This window comes from Hibiscus syriacus, unplaced genomic scaffold, assembly GCF_006381635.1.
Source record: "Hibiscus syriacus cultivar Baekdansim isolate YM2019G1 unplaced genomic scaffold, ASM638163v2 tig00110328_pilon, whole genome shotgun sequence".
NCBI classification, from domain to species: Eukaryota; Viridiplantae; Streptophyta; class Magnoliopsida; order Malvales; family Malvaceae; genus Hibiscus; species Hibiscus syriacus.
The window spans coordinates 5,308,950-5,330,114 of NW_024062685.1; the positions used below are offsets into that span (position 1 = coordinate 5,308,950).

A 21,165-nucleotide genomic window follows, 5' to 3' on the forward strand; every position below is an offset into this window, starting at 1 on the left:
ACTGAGGTGCTTCATCGTCATCAACTCCTCATCAACCTAATGTAGTTGCTGACGACGACGACGACGACGACGGTGATGATGATGACAGCGAGGAGTCACAACCACTGATACGAAGAAATCCTCCTCGAGACCGACAACCACTGCCCTGCGAAACACATTCGCGTCGCAGGCATCGATAGATTTTTTTTATATTTGTATTTAGTTGTTTATTTGACTTTTTTATTGTAATTTTTTAATTTTTTATCATTTAATACTTACTTTTTTTTGTTAATGTTGTTGGATTTATTTTAATTTATTTTGTTAAATTTGTTATACAGTTTTGTTAATGTATTTTGGTTAATTTTGTTTATTACCATTTAATATCAATTATTTTTATTTGGTTACCATTTACAATTTAATACTTTTTGTAAGTTTGTTGTATTTAAAATTATGTTCAAATACCAAATTGTTATTAGTTTTATAAAATTTAATAATTGTGTTCTCAAACTTTCTTCAATTTGTCACTTATTATATCTTTTATTATAATCACATATAACGCCAACGTTCAATCTCATTTTCTTGTATCGTTTTTTACTGTTCATCAGCGGTTATCGAATGATAAAAACTTTAAGTAAATGCAAATTAAAGTACAAGAATTATTATTTGATAAAAAACTACATCATGTCCTCATCAATTGTTACTTGATGACAACAGAAGTGGACATGTTTTTCTAGTGTGTTCTGGGTTTTTACAATGCCCACATCTTCTGTCTTGTTTAGATCTTTCTCGAATATCCATATCGCAATGAATTCGATTGGATTTTGGACAACCACGCTCCCTCAATAAACTCGAATTTGGTACAATTGAAAGCCAATCCTGAACCTCATCAGAGTCTTTGTCATTACTTATGGGAGGAACTCAAATTCGTATACCTTATAAACTTCAGATAGTAAGTATACGGGATCCATCAAACGGTTATAGTCTTGACGCGTATGTGAGCAAGATGCTATCACATGAGAGCATGAATACTTCAGAGCTTGAAAAAACCAGCAGTCGCATGTTCTGTCATGTAGATTTACTCTTAACGACACAACTTCAATCCCTTGAAGAGGTCGCGACAACTCTGTGACACGAAACATTTCATGCCTTCTAGAGGAGCCAAATACAAACATTTCATTTGATGCATCATTTTTTTTGTAGATCTGCAACTAATCTAGGGTGATATACATGACCGCCTTGCATCTAGGTTTGAGCTTGTCCCCCGAGCTTCGCAAAAAACACCCCAAACGAAAATATGTAGTTTTTACCAAAGCCGCTACAGTTAAGTGACGTGCACCCTTTAAGGTTGAATTGATTGCCTCAGCCAAGTTGGTCGTCATGTGTCCGTATTGATATCCACCATCATATGCGTTCGTCCACATTTCTTTTTCGATGAGGCTGATGTAATCGTATCCTTCCTCGTTCTTCACCCGCAAATCTTGAAGCATTGATTCAAACGTTCAAGGAAGTAGTTCATGACCTGATCAAAAAATGTATAACTTACTAACTTGCTTTCTTTGCAAAAATAAAATGATCGAAATAAAACAAACTACATCAGTTTCACTTACCCATACGCACAATTAATTGACGCTCATCATTCTTCTTGTACCTTCCATGGTAGTTCACAGCAATGTGTCGGAGACAATACCTATGTTGGACAAAGGTTGGTTGCCACATTGGACCCAAAGACTCTATTGCTGCTTTGATCCCAGCTCCGCGATCTGAAATGACACAGATTTTTTCCCTCGTGATAACATGTGCACGTAAGTTTCGGAGGAAAAAAGCCCAAGAATCTGTATCTTCTCCTTTGAAAAGAGCAAAAGCAACTGGAAGAATGTTGCGATTGCCATCTTGGACAACTACCAATAATAAAATTTGCTTGTATTTTCCATGCAAGAAAGTCCCGTCGATCTGGACCACAAGCTTGCAGTATTTGACAGCATTAACGCACTATGGGTAAGTCCAAAAAACCATATAGAATTGGCATCGATCGCATAGAACTCGATCATTATGGTATGCATACGAGGTTTTGAAGTCCACAATTATCCTAGGATTCAACGTCGGCACCAGCCTAAACCAACCTGGAAGTTCGTTGTAAAATGCATCTCATTCGCCATGAAGTTTGACAATGTCATTTTGTTTTGCCAACCAAGCTTTTTTTTATAGGAGACAGTGTACCCATACTGCGATTGTACAGCTGAAATCAACACTTATATGAGAGCTTGCTTTTACCATGGGCATGATGGCTTGGCATATCACTTCAGAGTCCAAGTTGGGATGATCTTGGTTGACCCCTCCGGCACAACATGTGTGAGGACCGTTGTATACTGTTAGTTATCATCTATTGTTTTTCCTCTTCCTCTTCGATACGCGAACCATCCAATTGCATCCGTTTTCGCGTATGTCACAGTATCATACATATTTTTCGGTCGTGGAGCGGTCGACTCTGGACTGAACAGAATTACGGATATTGTAATTTTTTATAGCCATCATCACTTCTTCTTTGCTTGAAAACTCCATGCCTAAAGATAACTCACCATTATTTATTGATGAGTAATATCCATAGTCACCGAAATGAGGCATATCCGCAAATTCTGGCCCGTATATTGCACCATAATCAACTTCATACATGTGTGCAGGAGGGTCAGTTTGTGCCACATTTCCTGGAACTTCATCTACATCATCATCATCGGAGTTGAATTGCGGTGATTCTGGGTGAATGAATAGTCAGTCTCAGCATCATCCGCACCAGGCTCACGAAGCGGTTCTTCTGGTGGAGATGATGGTTCATCTATGCTCTTCACATTTAGGTCGAAGAACCTACTACTTGCACGCCTTCCCCTTGAACTGGAAGACATATCGATATTGAGATCGAAAAAGCTCGCAGTCGAATACCTCCCCTTAGAGCTTGAAGCCATCGTGTCAAATGGATAATGCACATATTGTTGCGTCGATGGCATCTCCATATTAAGGTCAAAGGGATTTGCAGATGAATCTCTTCCCCCTGAACTGCACGCGATGTTGCCATACAGATTGTTCGTTGACCCACCTTGGTATATATCGTAAGGAGTTGCGGATGAATGTCTCCCTATTATGACATTAAAATCATTACACATTACTGTCATCGGGCTGTCAACTTGTTCAGCCAGCCCATAGTGGGAGCTTAATGACTGACCCCAAGCAGCACACACTTGAACAAAATTTGCATACATCTCAATATCGGCGTATGAATAATTACTTTGAGATTCAACCATCACTTCAACATCATCATTGTTCGAAAGTTCGAACGCTGTATAAGTTAATGGCAACAATGATGTTGTAAATATGTACTGCAACGACGACATTCTTCTACTACTTCCAACATGAACCTTCCTCGAAATCTTCGTTATCAGCTCCTCAAGAGTTATGTTTCTCTTAAATGATATTTTAACACGCTCATTTGATACGAAAACAATGTCGGTTTCATCTTCTCGAATTTCACCATCATAATAAACAATAGCTGAAAGTCGCGTCATTCTTTAAGTTTAAAAGTGCGACAATATTATATCTGAAAAAAACTGAAACAAACATAATTAAATGAATAATATATGAACGAAAATATAACACAATAAATTTTTTACACATAAATGTAAATAATTTAAATAATATTATTTTATTTTATTACCTGCACCGCAAAACTATTTCAACGTATGCTCCCGCTTTCCAATTTTACAAACACAAAAATTAATTGAAAACAATTAGTATAATATTTTTTTCAAATAATCATAATAAATAATAAGTATAATAAAAAAATTACCTTATAACGAAAAATTGCACGAATTTCTAAATCAAATATGAGAAGATTACCGGAATTATTGACTCGTTGAGGGAATTGTTTTAATTTATAAGTTGAGAGGGGAGATGTGAAGAGTTTACCGGGAGAGAAGGGTATTTATAGCCGAGATGCTATAATTATACAAGGCGCGATACCTGCACCACGCCTTATATAATTGTATCAGTTAAAGCTAAGGCGCGACCCCTTCCCCACGCTATATATAATTGAATTAAAGGTAAGACGCTACCCCGCGCTATTACCCTACGTGGCGTAAGGCGCGCCCCAGGGGCCATGCTTTACACACGTGGCGCCAGATCAGCGTAAAGCGCGTTGTATGGGAGACGCCTTACTGCAAAAGGTGTTAGATCGAGAAAAATAGTTTGAAGGATGCCTGACAGGAAAAATTAAATGAAAAATATGATATATCGGGAAAAACGCCTACACCAACAATCGAAATAAGAAGCAAGCTTAGAAACATGCATGGTACATGATGTATCATCCCTTAAGGAGGTTCTCACTTTCTGCCATCTTCATCTTCTTTATAAAATGAAAAATATTTACTTTTTTCATGATCATGATCTTTAATTAATATATACAGCAAACATCATCTCAGAATAAAAAAATTAGTTGTTTCTTAATTTACCTTTATCTTGTAAGAATCTAAAAACCCAAATCCATGATTAAAACAATTCATATAAAATAAAATGTATAATATACTCTAACGGTGTTCGGTAAGACTTATTATTTCTACATTATTATGTATGAATTAAGATTAAATCAAACTCGTCAGAAGATCTTAATAGTTAAAAAAATGATATTTTTTTTAGAAATTATAAATTCAAACAATTGTATACGTAAAATACGTACTTTATTAAAAACTAAAAATATTAAATAAATATTACTTTATGTCATCAAAGATTATTTAAAAATTAAAAATAAATTAAATTCACTTAATAATTTTTATTCACTCAAATTATTTAATTTGACCCAACGACCAACAACCTCATTAGACCCATACAATATAGTTTATTTTTTCTATTCACAAAATATGAAAAATAGTTTGATATGTTGGACGTTAAATTCTTTATCATACCGTCAAACTGAAATGATGAACTTTGCTTAGAGCCAAAATCTACCCAGAAAAGAGACATGGGATTGGATTGAAGAGCTGAGCAGGGCCAGGAAGTGCGTGGACGTTTGAACCTCAACCTCATAACCTTGCTGGGTTTAAGCCTGTCCTAAATTCATTCCCTTCGATTCGTCAGGGTTAGGGATAGTAAACGGGTATAGTTTCGTGGATTCCACATCGTATCCGCTCTAATTGGAGCGGTGATGTGTATAATTTAGCGGGTAGTGGGCGGGTGTGGATTTATAAAGTGGTACCCGTCGTGGGTGGTGGGTGGGTAATGGGTTTGAGACATTACCCGTCCTGCATCCGCCCGCCCCGCATCCGCCCGCCCAGCTAAATATCTATTAAATTTTGAATCATTATGAATTTAGGTGTAATTTTAGAAACTAATTTATAAATTTTAATATTATATAATATATAACATATAATTTAATTAAATATTAAGGATATTTAGTCTTTAATCTGGTATTTAATTAGGAAAATATTCAGCTCTTTGATTAAACCCATAATCCCACTAACCACATCACTTTCCATGTTCTTTAGCCCATGCTGCTCATCCAAACACAAATTAGCCGTACTATAAGCATTAACATCAAAAGCAGCAGTTTTCATGTTCTTTAGTCCCTCAAAACCCATATTAAGCGCACTATGAGCATTAACATCGAAAGCAACACAACAATCCAGTTCTGCGGCTACATGCTCCCTATAATCTGTCTCCATAACATTCGTAGAGCCACTCCTCTGACAAATTGAAGCATGCGCTGCTACCCCATCACGAACTGTTTGGGAACCAACTCTAACATCTCATTAGTTTGTTGTCAGGCGGGTCTATATGGATATGTCGCTAGTGGGTAGTGGATGTGGGGATGGATTTGAAAATGTACCCGCGTGGACGAGTGTGGATTTAAAAATTTGTACCCATCATAAATAATAAACGGGTGATGGATTGAAAAATAGTAAGTAAATATAAGGATAGGAGGGATATCCGTACCCAAGCCGCCCGTTTGCAATCCTAGTCAGGGTCCAATTCACTGAGAAACTACCAAGTCAACCGAGTGAAGAAATTATAAGCTTTCCCCAAATCTTCCTTCTCCAAGAACAAAACGTGAATAAGAAATATCCGTACAGTTGAGGCTGAAGGAAACAACAAGTTTGAAGATGGATGAAGATCAAGGTAACGACGGGTTTCTAGACATGGGAAAAGCTGATAAATCGGTATGGTTAATGAAGTGCCCCATCGTGGTGGCCAAGTCATGGGAGAAGCAAGCTTCTTCTTCTGATTCTCAGCCTGTCGCCAAGGTCGTCTTCTCTCTCGACCCTCTCAAACCCGATGAGCCTCAGGTAACACTAAATAGTTGACAACAATTGCTTCAATTTAGCAGATGGTTGTGGATTTTGATGTATGCCGGTTTCTTTAATTTTCATGAATTGGCCCTGTATTATAGTTTTTTCGAGTGAAAAATTGTAGTCAAAGGTTTCTTTTTTATTCGCCGTGTAATCTAACAAGGCAAACATTTGATGACATGCTTGTTATGAGTTAAACATTGTAGTGGTAATTCTGTCGTTGTCTCGCTTATTAGGAGTTTATGAACTGATTTTTACAGTTTACTATGGAGATGGTTGGATCGGAGACCGAAAGAATACCGAAAAGCTACACTTTGAACATGTTCAAAGACTTTGTTCCTATGTGTGTCTTCTCTGAAACAAGTCAAGGTCAGAGTTTTGGTTCTTTGCTTCCATTGCTTCTCAGCTGTTCAAGTTTGTGTTTTTATCTATTGTTTTTCCTTTTATTTTAGTAACATAAAGTTTGTTCCCTTTTTTCCTGTTCTGGCTTGGTTAGACCTGGCTTATACGTGTCATGTTCCAGTCTTTTTTTCTTTTACTTAAAACACGAATATCCTTAAGCATGTCATGTTTATTACATTATTTCCGTGTTTATTAGACGTGTAGTTGTGTTGTGTTCAAAATTATCTGATGCTTACAGTGACTTGAAGGGGCAATTTAGCACATGATGATTTTCTTATAAGAACCCTTCTGTTGTTTCTCTTACTTAAGTTCTTTGCCTTAGTTTTTGACTTGGGCTCTGTTTTTTGTTATAGGAGCGGTTGCAATGGAAGGAAGGTTGAGCATAAATTTGACATGAAACCACATGAAGAAAACATTGAGGAATATGGGAGATTGTGTCGAGAAAGGTCAAATAAGTCCATGATCAAGAACAGGCAAATACAGGTAGGTCAATGAGTATGCATTGGCTTCGGGAAAGCACATTTTTTGCCTTTAATGTTACTATGGTGCCTATCATCTTATGTGTTTTTGATGCATTTTGAAGGTTATTGATAACGATCGTGGAGTGCACATGAGGCCAATGCCTGGGATGATTGGCCTGATTTCATCCAACCCCAAGGTACTTGGATACATGGTCTCTGGAGAGCAGTGTTTTCTATTTTTTTACTCTTAAACGTAAACAAGTTTGGAGTTGGAATTATAGATTCATACTTCCTGTTGTCCATTGTCTCTGGGCAGGATAAGAAGAAAACAATGCCAGTTAAACAATCAGAGGTGAAGAGAACCCGAAGGGATCGTGGGGAACCGGAAGATATTATGTTCAAGCTGTTTGAAAGACAACCAAATTGGACTTTAAAGCAACTTGTCCAAGAGACTGATCAGCCTGCTGTAAGCCTCTTACATTTCTCTGTCATTGTACCACTGGATATGTCTTATGGCTTGTAACAATGCTTTGAGTGTTTTCTTTGCTGTAATATGTAATTCTATCCGTATCGTAGAAATTGCAATTTTCTTCTTAAATGGAAAAAAAATCCCTGCTACAATTTCATCAGCTATATATTTCAGCTCGATAAAAGTATTTTGTAGTTTGTTGTTGTAGTTTGTTGTTTTTGTGCTTTTTTAGCGGTTATCATGTATTTATGTGTTTGAAAGATTTTTGCTTTACTTTCTTTGCAGCAATTCCTGAAAGAGATATTGAACGAGCTCTGTGTGTACAATAAGAGAGTTATAAGAAATCTGCAGAGGACACTGCAGATGAATAGGTCAGACATAGCATTATTGTAACGTACATTTCCATTTTCTCTCGGCTCTTGCTACAGTTAGTGGAACATGTCACGAAGACAATCGATAAACAGATAAAACAGCTATAGGAACCAGGAAGAAGGAAACTTAGCCGCTCCTCGTGTTATAATCTATATATCAGAATAACATTCGGAAGGAGAATGCGGCGTTTATATTACCTGAATTCACATCTGTGTTTCTTGCATATGAAGTTCCATCACCTATTCGGGAGAAGGAAACGTATAACATGTTTCAAACACAATTTAAACCCTTTTCAACTGTCTACTGATTCATCTTGTTAGACCCACGCTACTAAGATGATGAGTATCTTGACAATGGAAAAAAAATTCTATAACCATCTCCATTAAAATGGCCTGATTGAACCTGGCTGCTGATAAACTTGAGCTTCAATTTGGTATTAATTGGGGGCTAGGGTGCCCCATTTGAGGGACCCTTCTTTCAATATTTATTTTTTCAATATTTATTTTTATTTAATAAACGAACAAACAAAAACAGAGGTGTGTTTGATTCGTTTATATTCGCAACAAGATCATTTATTGGATCGTTTATTGACTTGTTTATAGGGATGGGGACGAGATCCAAACTCGACGGGTTATTACCCGACCCAATTAGGTCGGGCTTTTTTTTAAAAAAAAAACCTCGGGGTCAGATCAGTTTTTTTAGAGAATGTGTTTGGGTTTAGGGTGAAAAATATTCGACCCAACCCAAAAAATAATGTAATTTTGCCTTATATATTTTGGGATAATTGCAATAATCCTCGTCTATATATATTATATTTTTCAATTAGATTCTTATTTTATCTAATAAAATTAATATATATTTTTTTATAAATTTATTTGTTTCAGGTCTAGTTCGGGTTTTATCTAAAAAATTAGGGTCATGGTAGGGTTAAATTTCGGATAGATGTTATATATTTTCGGGTCGGGTCGGGTTTTGGGCTTGGTCAAGTTGACCCAAAACCTGACCCGACCCATGTCCATTCCCATCCCTACTTGTTTATAAGCTTATTTATATGGTTCTCATTTTCTTTGTTTTTTTACATTTTAAATACTTTGAATGTAAGGGCTAATTTGAACATGTTGTGAACTTTAGAGTTCAAAGTGTTGAATCTATATTTTGATATAACAAATAATGGTAAAATATTTTTGGACTTAATTAAATTTGTTCAAATGATTCAGAAATAATTCAAAGTCCACAAAACTTGAGAAAATGTTTTCCAAGTATTTTTGACTTGATTTACACCTTAAACTATATTTAGAAAATCAAAATAAATCAAAATATTCAATTTTGGACTAAGGTTTTGAAACCCCTTTAAGGTTTCGAAACCTATGAGGCAAAATGCTCAAACGGTCAAAATTTCCTTATGGTTTCAAAATCTCTTGATTGGTTTTTAAACCTCTGGTCTCGAAACCCCTTGACGGGTTCCTAAACCCCTGGTTTTCTAAACCCTTGCTTGCTTTCTAAACCCTCTTTCTAATGATCATATTTTTTAAGAGGGTTTCGAAAACCCCTATAGTGGTATCGAAATCAAGGTGCAGAAAAGTTAAAATTGAGGGGATTAAAGGTTTACAATGGCTCCAAAACATCCCCAGCGGTTAGAAACGACCACAAGTTCATTCCATCATATAAAAACAATCCAAGGACACTCGAAGAAGGTTACTACACCTATCCAAGCTTAGAGATCAAGAGAAAATAGTCTTCATTCTTATTAAGTTATTTTCTTCATTTTCTCTTGTACATAAGTGTATAGAGCTTAATTTCATATATTTTATATCCATTCTTGAGAGCTTAATCCTTGTAAACACTTACCTAGAGAGGTTTTCTTGTTTATACAAGTTATCCTTTGTTGAAAAGGGGAATAGTTCTAGTTTAGCCTTGAAAAACTAGAGAAGTGTAAATGTTACTTTTGAGCCTAAAAAAGAATGATCAAATTAGTGAATTTGTTAAAAAAATCCTTAGTGTAGAGCTAAGGTAGTGGATGTAGAGTTGGTTGAGAAGTCAAACCACCACAAATCATTGTGTAAATTTTTCTATCTTTATTGCTTCCACGCCAAAGATTTTTAAAGGCCAATTCAACCCATTTGGTTGTTTTTGGTTGATCATTTCGAGCCTAACACAAAGTGTAAAGCATAAGGAATTTAAAAATGTGATGTAATTTCACCATTTTTTGGCTTGTAAATAAAAGAACAAAGTATTGGTTGTCGAACGTAAAGACAACATTCAACCAATACTTTTGCAAACATTAAATAAATATGTTCACATAGTGGCAGATTTAGAATTTTCTTTAGGGTGGGCACATTATATATCAATAACAAAAAACATTTGTATAAGGTGGATAGAAATAAAATTTAAGGGGGACAACTATAGTAAATGAACAATTAACATAAAGAAATTCGGATTCCTGGATGGGCACGTGCCCACCTTCGGTTCAACATACATCCGCCATTGTGTTCACGAACGCTAAACGAACTGAACACAAACAGGTACAAAGAATTACAAACAAGATATTGAAAATTTAAACAAACATGAACCGAAGATAAACACCTTTAAAAATAAAGAAACGAACATAATTTTATTCATTCAATTTCGATTTATTCACACCCTAATCACAACTCATATAATATTATAATATTATTTTTTCTTTATTTATTATATATAATATTATTTAATATTAAAATTTATAAACATAAAAGAAATAAATAATTATAATTTAAATAGTTTTAACTTTAATATTTGTTGAATAGTCTGGAGTGATCGAAATAAGTTTATCTTTCATCACTAAGATCACCTATTAAGCTATTTAACTGTAATAATTTTAAATTTAATCTTTTATCTTTAAATAATTAAAAACAATCGGTTATATAAACATATACTGCAAAGGTTAAAGAAATTAGTTTATGTAGAAGTTTGAATATGTGTATGTGATTCTTCCTTGAGCGGTTATGGAAGTTTCTCCTTAACTTTTTCATGAAAGTTTGATCTCAGGTTTCTTGGATCCATCGTGTTCTGTATTACTGTTTTTGTTGTGTTTTGTTACTGTTTGAGCATGGCCGACCAATTGTTAGATGGATGGCAATAATTGCTACCTAGAGATGAAATTATCACGTTTATCGTAATATTGTAATAACAGTAATAAAGGATACTATAACAATCATTGTGAATATTAATAAGTTCCGCATGACACATTTATTACTGTATAACTATTATTTTAATAGTAAATCGTCATTTTCGTGATTCTTTAGTCCAAATAATAAAAACTGATTGGAAACTCGATCGACTGACTACTGTTATATCATGTTATCGAGTCCACATTGATTGAAGTTCCAGTACGTGCGAATACTATCCTAACCTTGTCTGATCAAGCCATTTATGTATCTTTCTCCTACAGCCAACATTGAGCATCAACCTATGAATTTTGAAATTGTTATGGTTTCTGTCTCCCCACACTGTGGAATGTAAGAAGGTAACCCTGAACCTTGTACAAGTTCATGATTTTTTTCTGAGGTATGAAAAAATAGAAGATTTTTATAATGGTGAATTCGCTCTTACTTGAGGATTAATGCATGTGCTTTCTACCCTATTATAAAATTCTTTTTATTGTTAATATATATATATATATATATATATATATGTGCATCTTCAAAATTATTTTTTAATCTATTACGTTAGAATGATTTTGGAATAAAAAAAATTTTAGGTATCAAAACCGATTAAAAGTAATAGTTTAGCCAAAAATAAATCTAATTAGATTTTGTTCCACTTTGTGATTTACAGCCCAACGGCTCCCAACACGAGAAAAGAAAAAAAAAACCACCACAAATAAACATAATAATAAAATGAAACCCCAAAATCCAATCTTTGCAGCTATAAATTGGACTTGAGGCATAAACCATCTATCTACAAATTACAAGCGTCCAAAGCACAATCTTTTGCGTATAGGTTACTGACATCTACATCCAACCCTTTTGATACCCATCTTCCTAATCCTCCCCTCCCCAAACCCGAGACTGATTTTCATGTACGGTGAATCTTGAATGGCGGATCAAGAGGTCGTAGTCACTGCTGCACCAGGTCACGTCCCCTCCGATCATAAGCGGAAGCTTGAAGATATCGAGCCCCAAGCCCCACCTGACGACATGCCTCTCGGTTCTGATGCGGAGGACAATGATGTAGCGGCATCTGGTTCGTCCGAGACGAAGCGGTCTAAGCTGGTCAATGATGAAACCGACGGCTTGGGTAATGAAAATTTTCTTCTAACTTTACTTTTGGTTTTATTTTAGGGTTTTTGTAATGTTCAGCTTGTGAACGGATTTAATGCGTTGGACATTAATTCTTGGGCTTTCTAGTTATTATTTCCGATGTTTGCTTTGGTTCAAGTGTAAATTTTCTATTTGATGAAACAGCTTACTAGGAAAACTCAAGTGTGTGTTTAGTGACTAAAGTTACTTCATTTGCTAAATTGAACGGTCTTGGGCTTGAATATCGCATTGAATGTTCGGGATTTTGCTGTAATTCGAGTCTTCCCTCTAATAGCTAGATTTTAGGACCTGGTTTTCCTGGGGTTCATATCAAATTATGTGCTAGGTTCATTTCAAAGAGGATCAGTTTGGAGATAAGTTTCGAAGTCTGATCAAAGTACGGGTGGGGAATGGAGAGAGCATCAATTTTTGGTTTGATTGTTGGGCGCTTGATTTCCCTCTTAAAGTAGTTTTCCCGAGAATGTTTGTTCTGTCTTTAAACAGGAATGGGAAGCTTAAGGAGTTTGGAGAGTTTCGGTCATCAATTTGGTCTTGGCATGTTCACTTGAGAAGAAATCTAAGTGACTGGGAGCTGGAACAGTTTTCTGATCTTATGGCGATAATTCACAATATCACTCTTTCCCATGATTTGTCAGATGGGTTGATTTGGAAAGGGAATGGGGAAGGTATTTATTCTGTCAAGTCCAGTATGAAGTCGTGCTGTCCTATTTCGACAACATACTCCTTTTGGATGAGATGTATTTGGAGAGGTTTAGTGCCTCCTAGAGTGTAGGTCTTTATGTGGCAGGTGGTGTATAATAGATTGGATGTTAAGCAAGAATTACAAAGGAGAGGAGTTTCAACTATTGTTGATGTTGCATGCCCGTTTTGTAAAGAGGAGGCTGAATTTGGACCTTAATTCTAAAATTTGGACCTTTATTCCGGGAGTGGTTCTATGGACGATTTGGAAAACTAGGAATGATATTGTCTTCGATGGGGGAAGGGTAGATCAGATCGAGCTATTTTTTATGGCAAGATGTAGGTTGGCTAATTGGTTCTTAGCTAAATTCAATGACGTGACTATTCTAAAGGATTATCTCATTTCTGATCCAACTCTTGGAGACTGTTGTTCTAATCCAAGGCTTTCGATTATCAAAATTGTGTCTTGGTCTCCTCCTCCAAAGGGTTTTATAAAATTGAACGTTGATGCAGCAGTGAATGGAGATTGGAGGAAAAGTGGTGTTGGGGGCATTCTAAGAGTTGAGGATGGCTCGGTGATGGGTTCTTTCCAAGAGGCTGCTGGTCCAGGTCCACCTCTATTGATTGAGATTATGGCATTAAAGAAGGGTTTATCTTTTTTCGCTTTGATTCATCAGAGGTTTAAAGAACGTTTAATTGTTGAATCAGACAGTAAACTAGCAGTGGAGTGGGTCAAAAATTATGAATGTTGTCCTTATGTCTACAGTCTTTGTGAAAGACATTGTTATTTTGTTAAGAGATCTTAATGGTATTATTAGATGGGTTCCTAGATCAGCCAATGTTGAGGCTGACAGCTTAGCTAAAGCAGGTATTGGCTAGTTACATAGTTTTCTATTAGGCCTTAGTTAGGATTTGGGTTGATTATTGTAAAGGGTGTGTTTTGTTTTTAAACATAATGTATCTTTCGGTTTTAAATGAATTAAGGCACTCTTTTCCTCCTTCCGCTGATTAAGGAGCACTTTCTGCTCCATTAATCATGAAGGGGGTTTTTAACGAGGCCTACCTTCTTATCAAAAAAAAAAAAATTATGTGCTAGGTGAACATGTAGTGAGAAGATTAAGGCTCCATTTTGTTGTTATTTTTAGTATTTGCTTGTTCAAAAACTGCCAAAAGCTGAGCAAATATTTTTAAAGTAGATATGGTTAAAATGCAACACACCTTCAAACATATTTCTTTTATCTAGAAATTAAGTAATATAAATACTGGAAACTCCAAAATTCAAATTTTCAAATATAAAATTTTGTATTTGTTTTTGGATTTAAATAAGATCAGTAAAGAATATTTAAATCCAAAAACAAATAGTTTATTGCTTTACTTATTCCAACTATTCTATGATCGTTGTTCCTAACATGACAGCTAATTGGAATGGATTCGAAGCTGAGAAGTTGGATGAACCTGGAAAGCAGGAAGATGAGCCATTGCCACAAAATGAGTTTAAAAAGCAATCAGAGGATGGCAATGCTCCATCAGAGGGGGCTCAAACTACCGTAAAACATATATCAGTTGAAGGAACAACTGAGGAAACTGAGCAACAATCTATAGATAATCATGAGGCTAGTGATGCTGAGTTAGGTAAAGTTGAGAGTTTTGAGGCATATAATGGTCATGAACCACTTATTAAAGACGAGAGTGAGCAACAATTTACAGGTAATCTTGAGACTACTGATGGTGACTTGGGTAAAGTTGAGAGTTTCGAGGCAGATGGTGGTCAGGAACCACCTTCTAAAGAGGAAAGCAACCAACCTTCTGATGAGGTGCCTCCGCAGAATGGTGATGATGGTTCAACTATTACTCGCAAAATGGAGGTTCCTAAAGCTAAGGTATGTTAATATTTTTAGCTAGCAAAATCAGGACAAGGGAAACATTTTAAGAATTTTATATGGTGACATCTTGGATTGCCCCCTATCTGGGACTAAGCCGGGCTTGGAATCTTTTTCCTATTACTAGCTCTTTCCTGCTGTGTGAACATCCTTCGTTCTTGTGTCATGTGTACATCCAGACATAAAACCAGATGGTATCAGATAGGGAGAAAGATATTGTTGAAATTATTAGTATACTGATCTTTCATTGGTAGTGCATTTCTTCCTGTGGTGGGCCTGGTGGCCTTTCCTACCAAAAGACTAGCCCAACTGGCTACAAACCAAGTTTACTTTACTTTCGTTAGATGATCAAACAGTAAAAGTAATCATTTTTATGTTGTAATATGTTCAATCCCATGTTCATCGTAACTCGGAAAACTGTGTTCCTTTTTAAATTCTTTGCATTAGTGTTCGTTACACTTTTTCTTCTCTTCCTCTCTTAACTGGATGTCCTCTATTAACTCACATTTTCAAACAGGGGTCTCATGTTTACTTGTCTAGACTACCTCAAACGTGCTTCCTCGTTATTTTTGTTCAATACTTTGGGCCACCTTTTTCCTTTTACAATTATCCTAATCATCTTCTCATCCGAGCAAAGCGTTTACTTTCTTTATAGAAACAACCAACACTTTTTCGGCATGCTTGCTTTACATGTTTTAATTAAACTCAACTTCCAAGTTGTTATAGAGTTGGTTTTGTGAATGCTTTCTGCAGGTTGGTGTTCTCATTGGCAAAGCAGGGGATACTATAAGGTATCTGCAATATAACTCGGGTGCAAAAATTCAAATTACAAAGGATGCAGATGCTGATCGTGATGCCCCAACAAGGCCTGTAGAAATAATAGGGAGTTTGGCTAGTGTAATAAAAGCTGAGACACTTATAAATGCTGTCATAGAAGAGGTTGTATGCTGTTTCTAGACTTTTTCTTCATGTCCCCCCATGTTCTTATTAATTACTCCTGTTCTCAGCCCATCCCTCAATTAAAAATTTTATTTCCATTGCTTTTTCATTAGTTTAACTTTTGCATTTGTTTCAGGCCGACACTGGGGGTTCCCCCTCACTTGTAGCTAGAGGCCTTGCCACCACACAGGCAGCTGGAGCTGCTGATCAGATTGAGATACAAGTACCAAATGAGAAGGTTATTCCAAATTTGTTTTTCTGATACATTCCTGCAAGTACTGGTACAGATGTACTTGTGTTTGTTCAAGCAGTCTTTAGTCTTCATGACTATGGTGTGGTTTGTTTTTCTGTTTCAGGTTAGGTTTATCATTGGTAGAGGTGGGGAAACTATCAGAGGACTGCAGACTAGGTCAGGGGCTCGCATTCAGGTTGTTCATTTTTGTTTGCTTTTTATCAATTAAGATTCTTGCAAATTTGCTACTGCTTATACTTGTACGATTTATTATCTGTTTAGTTGATACCTCAACATCTCCCCGAAGGGGATGAATCAAAAGAAAGGATAGTTAGAGTGACTGGTGATAAGAGGCAAATTGAGATTGCCAGAGAAATGATAAAAGATGTCATGAATCAGGTTTGTTTTTGACCTTGCATCTTCTTCTTTAGAATTTTCTAATGATATTTTAACTGTATGTGGTGTGTGTTCCTTTATCATTTATTGAATATGTTACTACTAGAGGTGAAATATTCACATTGATTAAACATTTACTTAGTTTGTTATAGAATTGCCAGCAATGAACATTTGATATAAATTTTTGTGATCATTGGTCACAACAATCCATTCATTTGTTGAGTTCTGTTTTCCAACGTTGGATTTTAATTTTATCATTGTGCTGATGACATAAAACACATCCGAAATTTGAATGAGTCTTGTTAAAAAGATGTCATGAGCAAAATAATATCACTTGTGTATGTTGGGATTTTGCTTGTACGCTTTACTAGTAGACTTAGCAGGTCAGAATTAGAGTAGAGTTGGTTTTTAATCTGGAGTTTTAGTTGTCTTGGTAACTTCTAAAATCTGTTATTCTCATCACGTGCAAGATTCTGTTGGTAGGATGACTGATATCCCTGTGAAATGACATGAGTTTAAGAACATATTCATGTAGAATTGTATGTTAATGATGCTAACCTTTTCTTTTTCTGCACAAATGAAAATATGCTCTTTATGAGATTGGAATTAGCAATATATACACGAGAGGTGAGGTTTATTGTTAACTCTAGATGGTTAGTTAGAATGCTATCATGTATCTATTTAACTATTGTAAGAATTTATAAATTTTCTTAAATATATCTTAATAGCCCATGTTGCAACCATGTAATCTGGAGCTTAAAATCTCCACCGCTGGTGTATAGATAATTTTCTTTGACCAACTACTTGAAATATCAAGTTTAGATTGTATCTATCTCCCTCAATGGATTTGCCAAGGCAAAAAATCAATTGTAGTTAACTGCATTTTCTTCTAACACCCTGTCATCCAACTTGAGGAAGATTTATTTCATAGTTCTTAGGAGTACGAGTTTATATCCTGAACTTTAAGAGTGTTAATGATCAATGCCAACATCACTTGAATGCTATTTGAGGAAAAATAATATATTCAATCCAAGTTGCCGGTTGCCATGCTATATTTAATATTGAAGGTTCCAATTCGAATTCGATGGCTTTAAAATCTGCAGATTTGGATAGCCTTTTCCATGGGGTCAGCATTGCTCTTTTGGTGTAGCAATAGACAACCACTATTCCCCTTCATGCATTGAAGAGAGGTATCTGGCATTAAACTCGACTTCCAAGATGTTAATAGTTGGTAAGATTGTTTTGAGACTTAAAGATTGAAAATAATATAGTGAGCCTGCATGAAACCTGTTGGAAGAAGTACACCTGGTGAAGTTAGTACCTTCTAGAATGTTGTTTGATTCTATGCTGAAACTTCTGAAGAATATGGCACTTGTCCTTTGATGTCTAGAGACGATGCACGATTGTCAAAAGTGTATTGCTGTAATATCGGAGAAAGAATTGGCATTTATATCATTGCTCACTCTGGATGACATGATCTTATGCGAAAGATTTAGCATATGTTTTTTGCAGTTTAAGATGCCTGATCAATTAGAAATTCTCTTTTTTAATATTGGTTAACACTCGAATCTCTTATTCTTGTCTTTAATTATTAATATTCATTTGGTGTTCATTTATTGATTGTGCTGATGTTCTTTTAGTCCTCTGTTTTGGAGGAAAATACACAATGGTGATATTAGTTTTGCTTAGATTTTCAGTATGCTAACTTGGTAATGATATTGATTGTATTATTTATTCCTCTCCATAAAATTATTAATGATATGCATTTCAACAGATTTTTTACTCTCAACTTGCTCTTCTCATTTTTGTGTTTTGTAATTGTTGCTGTTGTATTTGAGTATTTGAATCCTTTTTGAACCACGATTTGATCTGGTAGCCAGTTGTTTCTTGAGTAACATGGTGAAGCACGATATGGAAGCTCTTTCTACTACATTTCTTTTGTCTTTCAATTGGTGAATGAAAGTTGGCTTAGCTAACTTATTATTTTGTTAAATGAATAGAATGCCAGGTCATCATCTCTTTCTGGTGGTTTCAATCAGCTGGGCAATCGACCTCGGGGAACCACTGGTCCACCTCAGTGGGGTTCCCGCAGCCGTCCTGCCCAGATGCCATCATATGATTTTCAGCAAAGGAGACCATATCCACCTCAAAACTCACATTATCAACCTCCTTATGGTGGCTACCCTCATCAAATGGCTCCGAGAAGCAATTTTGGTTCTAGCTGGGTGCAGAGGCCTCATAGCTTGCAGGGACCTCCACATAGTGGAGGTTATGATTACTATAGTAGGCAAGGAAGTGTCCCAGCACCACATTTGGCTTCAATTCGTGGGCATGGACCTGGGCCAACACATGCTCCAGCTATGGGGCTAGTGTCATCTCAATCAAATTACAATCATGGACAGCCTCATGGTCCATCAGACTATGCACATCCGCCTCCATATTCACATGCTGCTCCTCTTCAGCATAGCTATGGACATGGATATGGAGAGAAGTTTGAAAGTCATACCCCGGTTCATCATCCTTATGGAGGACATGGATCTTCTCAGCAAGGATATGCACATTCAGGTCCTCAACCTGTGTATGGCCCTCCACAGCAGCAGTATGTTAAGACACCATCTGCAATGCAGCAGCCACTGATACCCCAAGCATATGGTCCTCCGGCTAATCAACCTGGAGAAGTTCCATATGAAGGTCCAAGTGGCCAGTCATATGGTCCTAATGTTCCTCCTCAGCAGCAATACCCATATGCAAGTGGGCCCATGCAACAAAGTTATCCTCCATATGGCTCCGCACCACCCAGTAACTGGTATAATCAGATACCACCAATGACCGGCCAGCCCCTGGCATATTCACAACAAGGCGGCCAGCCTGTTCCTGGTTACAGCCAGCCTTCTGCTCAGCAAGCAACTGCTTATGCACACCCAAATTCTGCTGCTGGGTACGGCCAATATCCTCCACCTTCACAGCAGGGTTATTCTGAACAAACAGCTCCGAACACAGCTTATGGTTTACAAGGGACGCAGGACTCTAGTTATGGTGCTGGCGCTGTGACAACATATGGTGCGGCACCAGGTGGGCAAGCAACTTACCCTTACTCAACAGCAGCTCAGGCCACCTATATGATCAGTCTGGTGGATATGCAGTGCACCTGTAGCATATTGAAAAACCATTATCACCACAGCCTGGATTCCCTCTGTATGATTCGACCCAGATGTATGCAGCACCACGCTGCACTTATCCTCCTCTAGTCGTGTTGGTGATGTAATGTAAGTCCATATTAATCTATCTGGTGATGTTAACCGTGTTTCTGAGGCCTTTTAGTTCGCCAGTTTCTTATTATTAGCTTCTTTCTAGTAGCCGTATCAGTCCTTTGGATAATATTGCCATTTTAAACCTTCTTTATTTTTTGTTGTGGTCTCGGTGTGTTACTCTGCTCAATTCACTATACTTCCTCCCACCATAGGACATTGATTAGAGTCATCTCTGATCTGCGCCTTAGTTTCAAGGTGTCACCGTACATTGTGTACTATGAAAGGAGACCCCGAGTTTAAATAACCCGCTTGAAATTGCTGATATACTATGATAAAAGTGTTCAGCCTTAAAAGTACAAAATCACTTGGTGGTTATGGCTAATTAAAATGACGTGGATCTTTTGCATTAGAATATTTTTCGAGATGCCAAGTCTATAAATATAGATATTAATTACATTAATATACTATACATGTAAGAATTCAATTCTTAAATAAAATCAATTTTGTACCGTAAATTATATAAAACATAAGATGAATTAGGTTGAAATACACAAATAGAAGTAATTAATGCTTAAAGATTACAAAAGAATCGAAAAAGTGACATGAATACACGAATATGTTACTATTTTTATAAAATAATTAACAATATGCGAAGATGTGATACTTTGAAAACTTTGTTATTTGGATAAGAAACCCACCCATTTAAAAAAATGATCATGAAAACTCATAATTCTTTTACTAAATTAAGCACCATATAAATATGAAAGAATATATAGTAGCTAAGAAATGACCCAAAAAATTCTCAAAATTAAATCTCGGACAGTTTAATATGTGATAGAAAATCACAAATACTATATTTATTATTGTGATTTTATTTTAGTTATTGGAGTATATAATTTTTGAGTTTTAAAAATTTTAATCTTAATTAGAACAATAAAGGGATAACATGATTAAATAAAAAAAAGTTAAATTTATTAAATAGAAAACGAAGAATTCAATGTACACGTTATACATCTACAGAACTTTATAAATTTAATGATTATTATTTAAGTCAACATTAAAATTTTAAATTTTAAATATAATAAATCTATCAAATTAGGACTACATTCAAAGCTTCGTGTATGGTGAGAAGACTAATAAATGGATTTGACCAATTTATTTTAGGGGTAAATCACTTTTTTTTATAACTAAACTTTATTTCTTATTTCACTTATTATGTTTTTAATTTCTTTTTTAATTTAATCATTAAACTTTATACATTAAATTTTTTTAATTGCTTCACGGTTAACTTTATAACGACGTCATGATATGGTTTAATTAAATATTTTTAATTATTAAAATATATGTTAGAAAAAAAAGTTAAAAGAAGTGTAAAAATCAATTACACAAATTCTTTTACTATCGTTGGATTTTCTTTTGCAAAGAAATGTACAAAGACTAATAAAGGGACTTGACCACTCCGATCGTCATTTCAACTCGTCT

At 35.8% G+C, this 21,165-nt stretch overlaps 1 protein-coding gene and 1 pseudogene across 1 annotated transcript; both read left to right on the forward strand.

Moving 5' to 3' along the window:
* The first annotated feature begins 317 nt into the window (after positions 1-317).
* LOC120118534 lies at positions 318-8,045 on the forward strand (annotated as a pseudogene).
* Positions 8,046-11,951: 3,906 nt separating this feature from the next.
* Positions 11,952-19,940, forward strand: LOC120118532 (far upstream element-binding protein 1-like). Its single transcript, XM_039138556.1, has 7 exons — positions 11,952-12,284; positions 14,402-14,865; positions 15,619-15,804; positions 15,941-16,042; positions 16,161-16,232; positions 16,319-16,435; positions 18,433-19,940. The coding sequence occupies exons 1-7, from the start codon at positions 12,083-12,085 to the stop codon at positions 19,678-19,680; spliced, it is 2,391 nt and encodes a 796-aa protein (XP_038994487.1). The 5' UTR covers positions 11,952-12,082; the 3' UTR covers positions 19,681-19,940.
* The last annotated feature ends 1,225 nt before the right edge of the window (positions 19,941-21,165 follow it).

Bases quoted from the DNA above. Each gene is read 5' to 3' on its own strand.
- LOC120118532 (XM_039138556.1), top strand. From the start codon at position 12,083: ATGGCGGATCAAGAGGTCGTAGTCACTGCTGCACCAGGTCACGTCCCC. The intron at 12,285-14,401 runs GTAATGAAAATT...CTAACATGACAG, and splicing joins TGATGAAACCGACGGCTTGG to CTAATTGGAATGGATTCGAA. The intron at 16,043-16,160 runs GTTATTCCAAAT...TTTCTGTTTCAG, and splicing joins TACAAGTACCAAATGAGAAG to GTTAGGTTTATCATTGGTAG.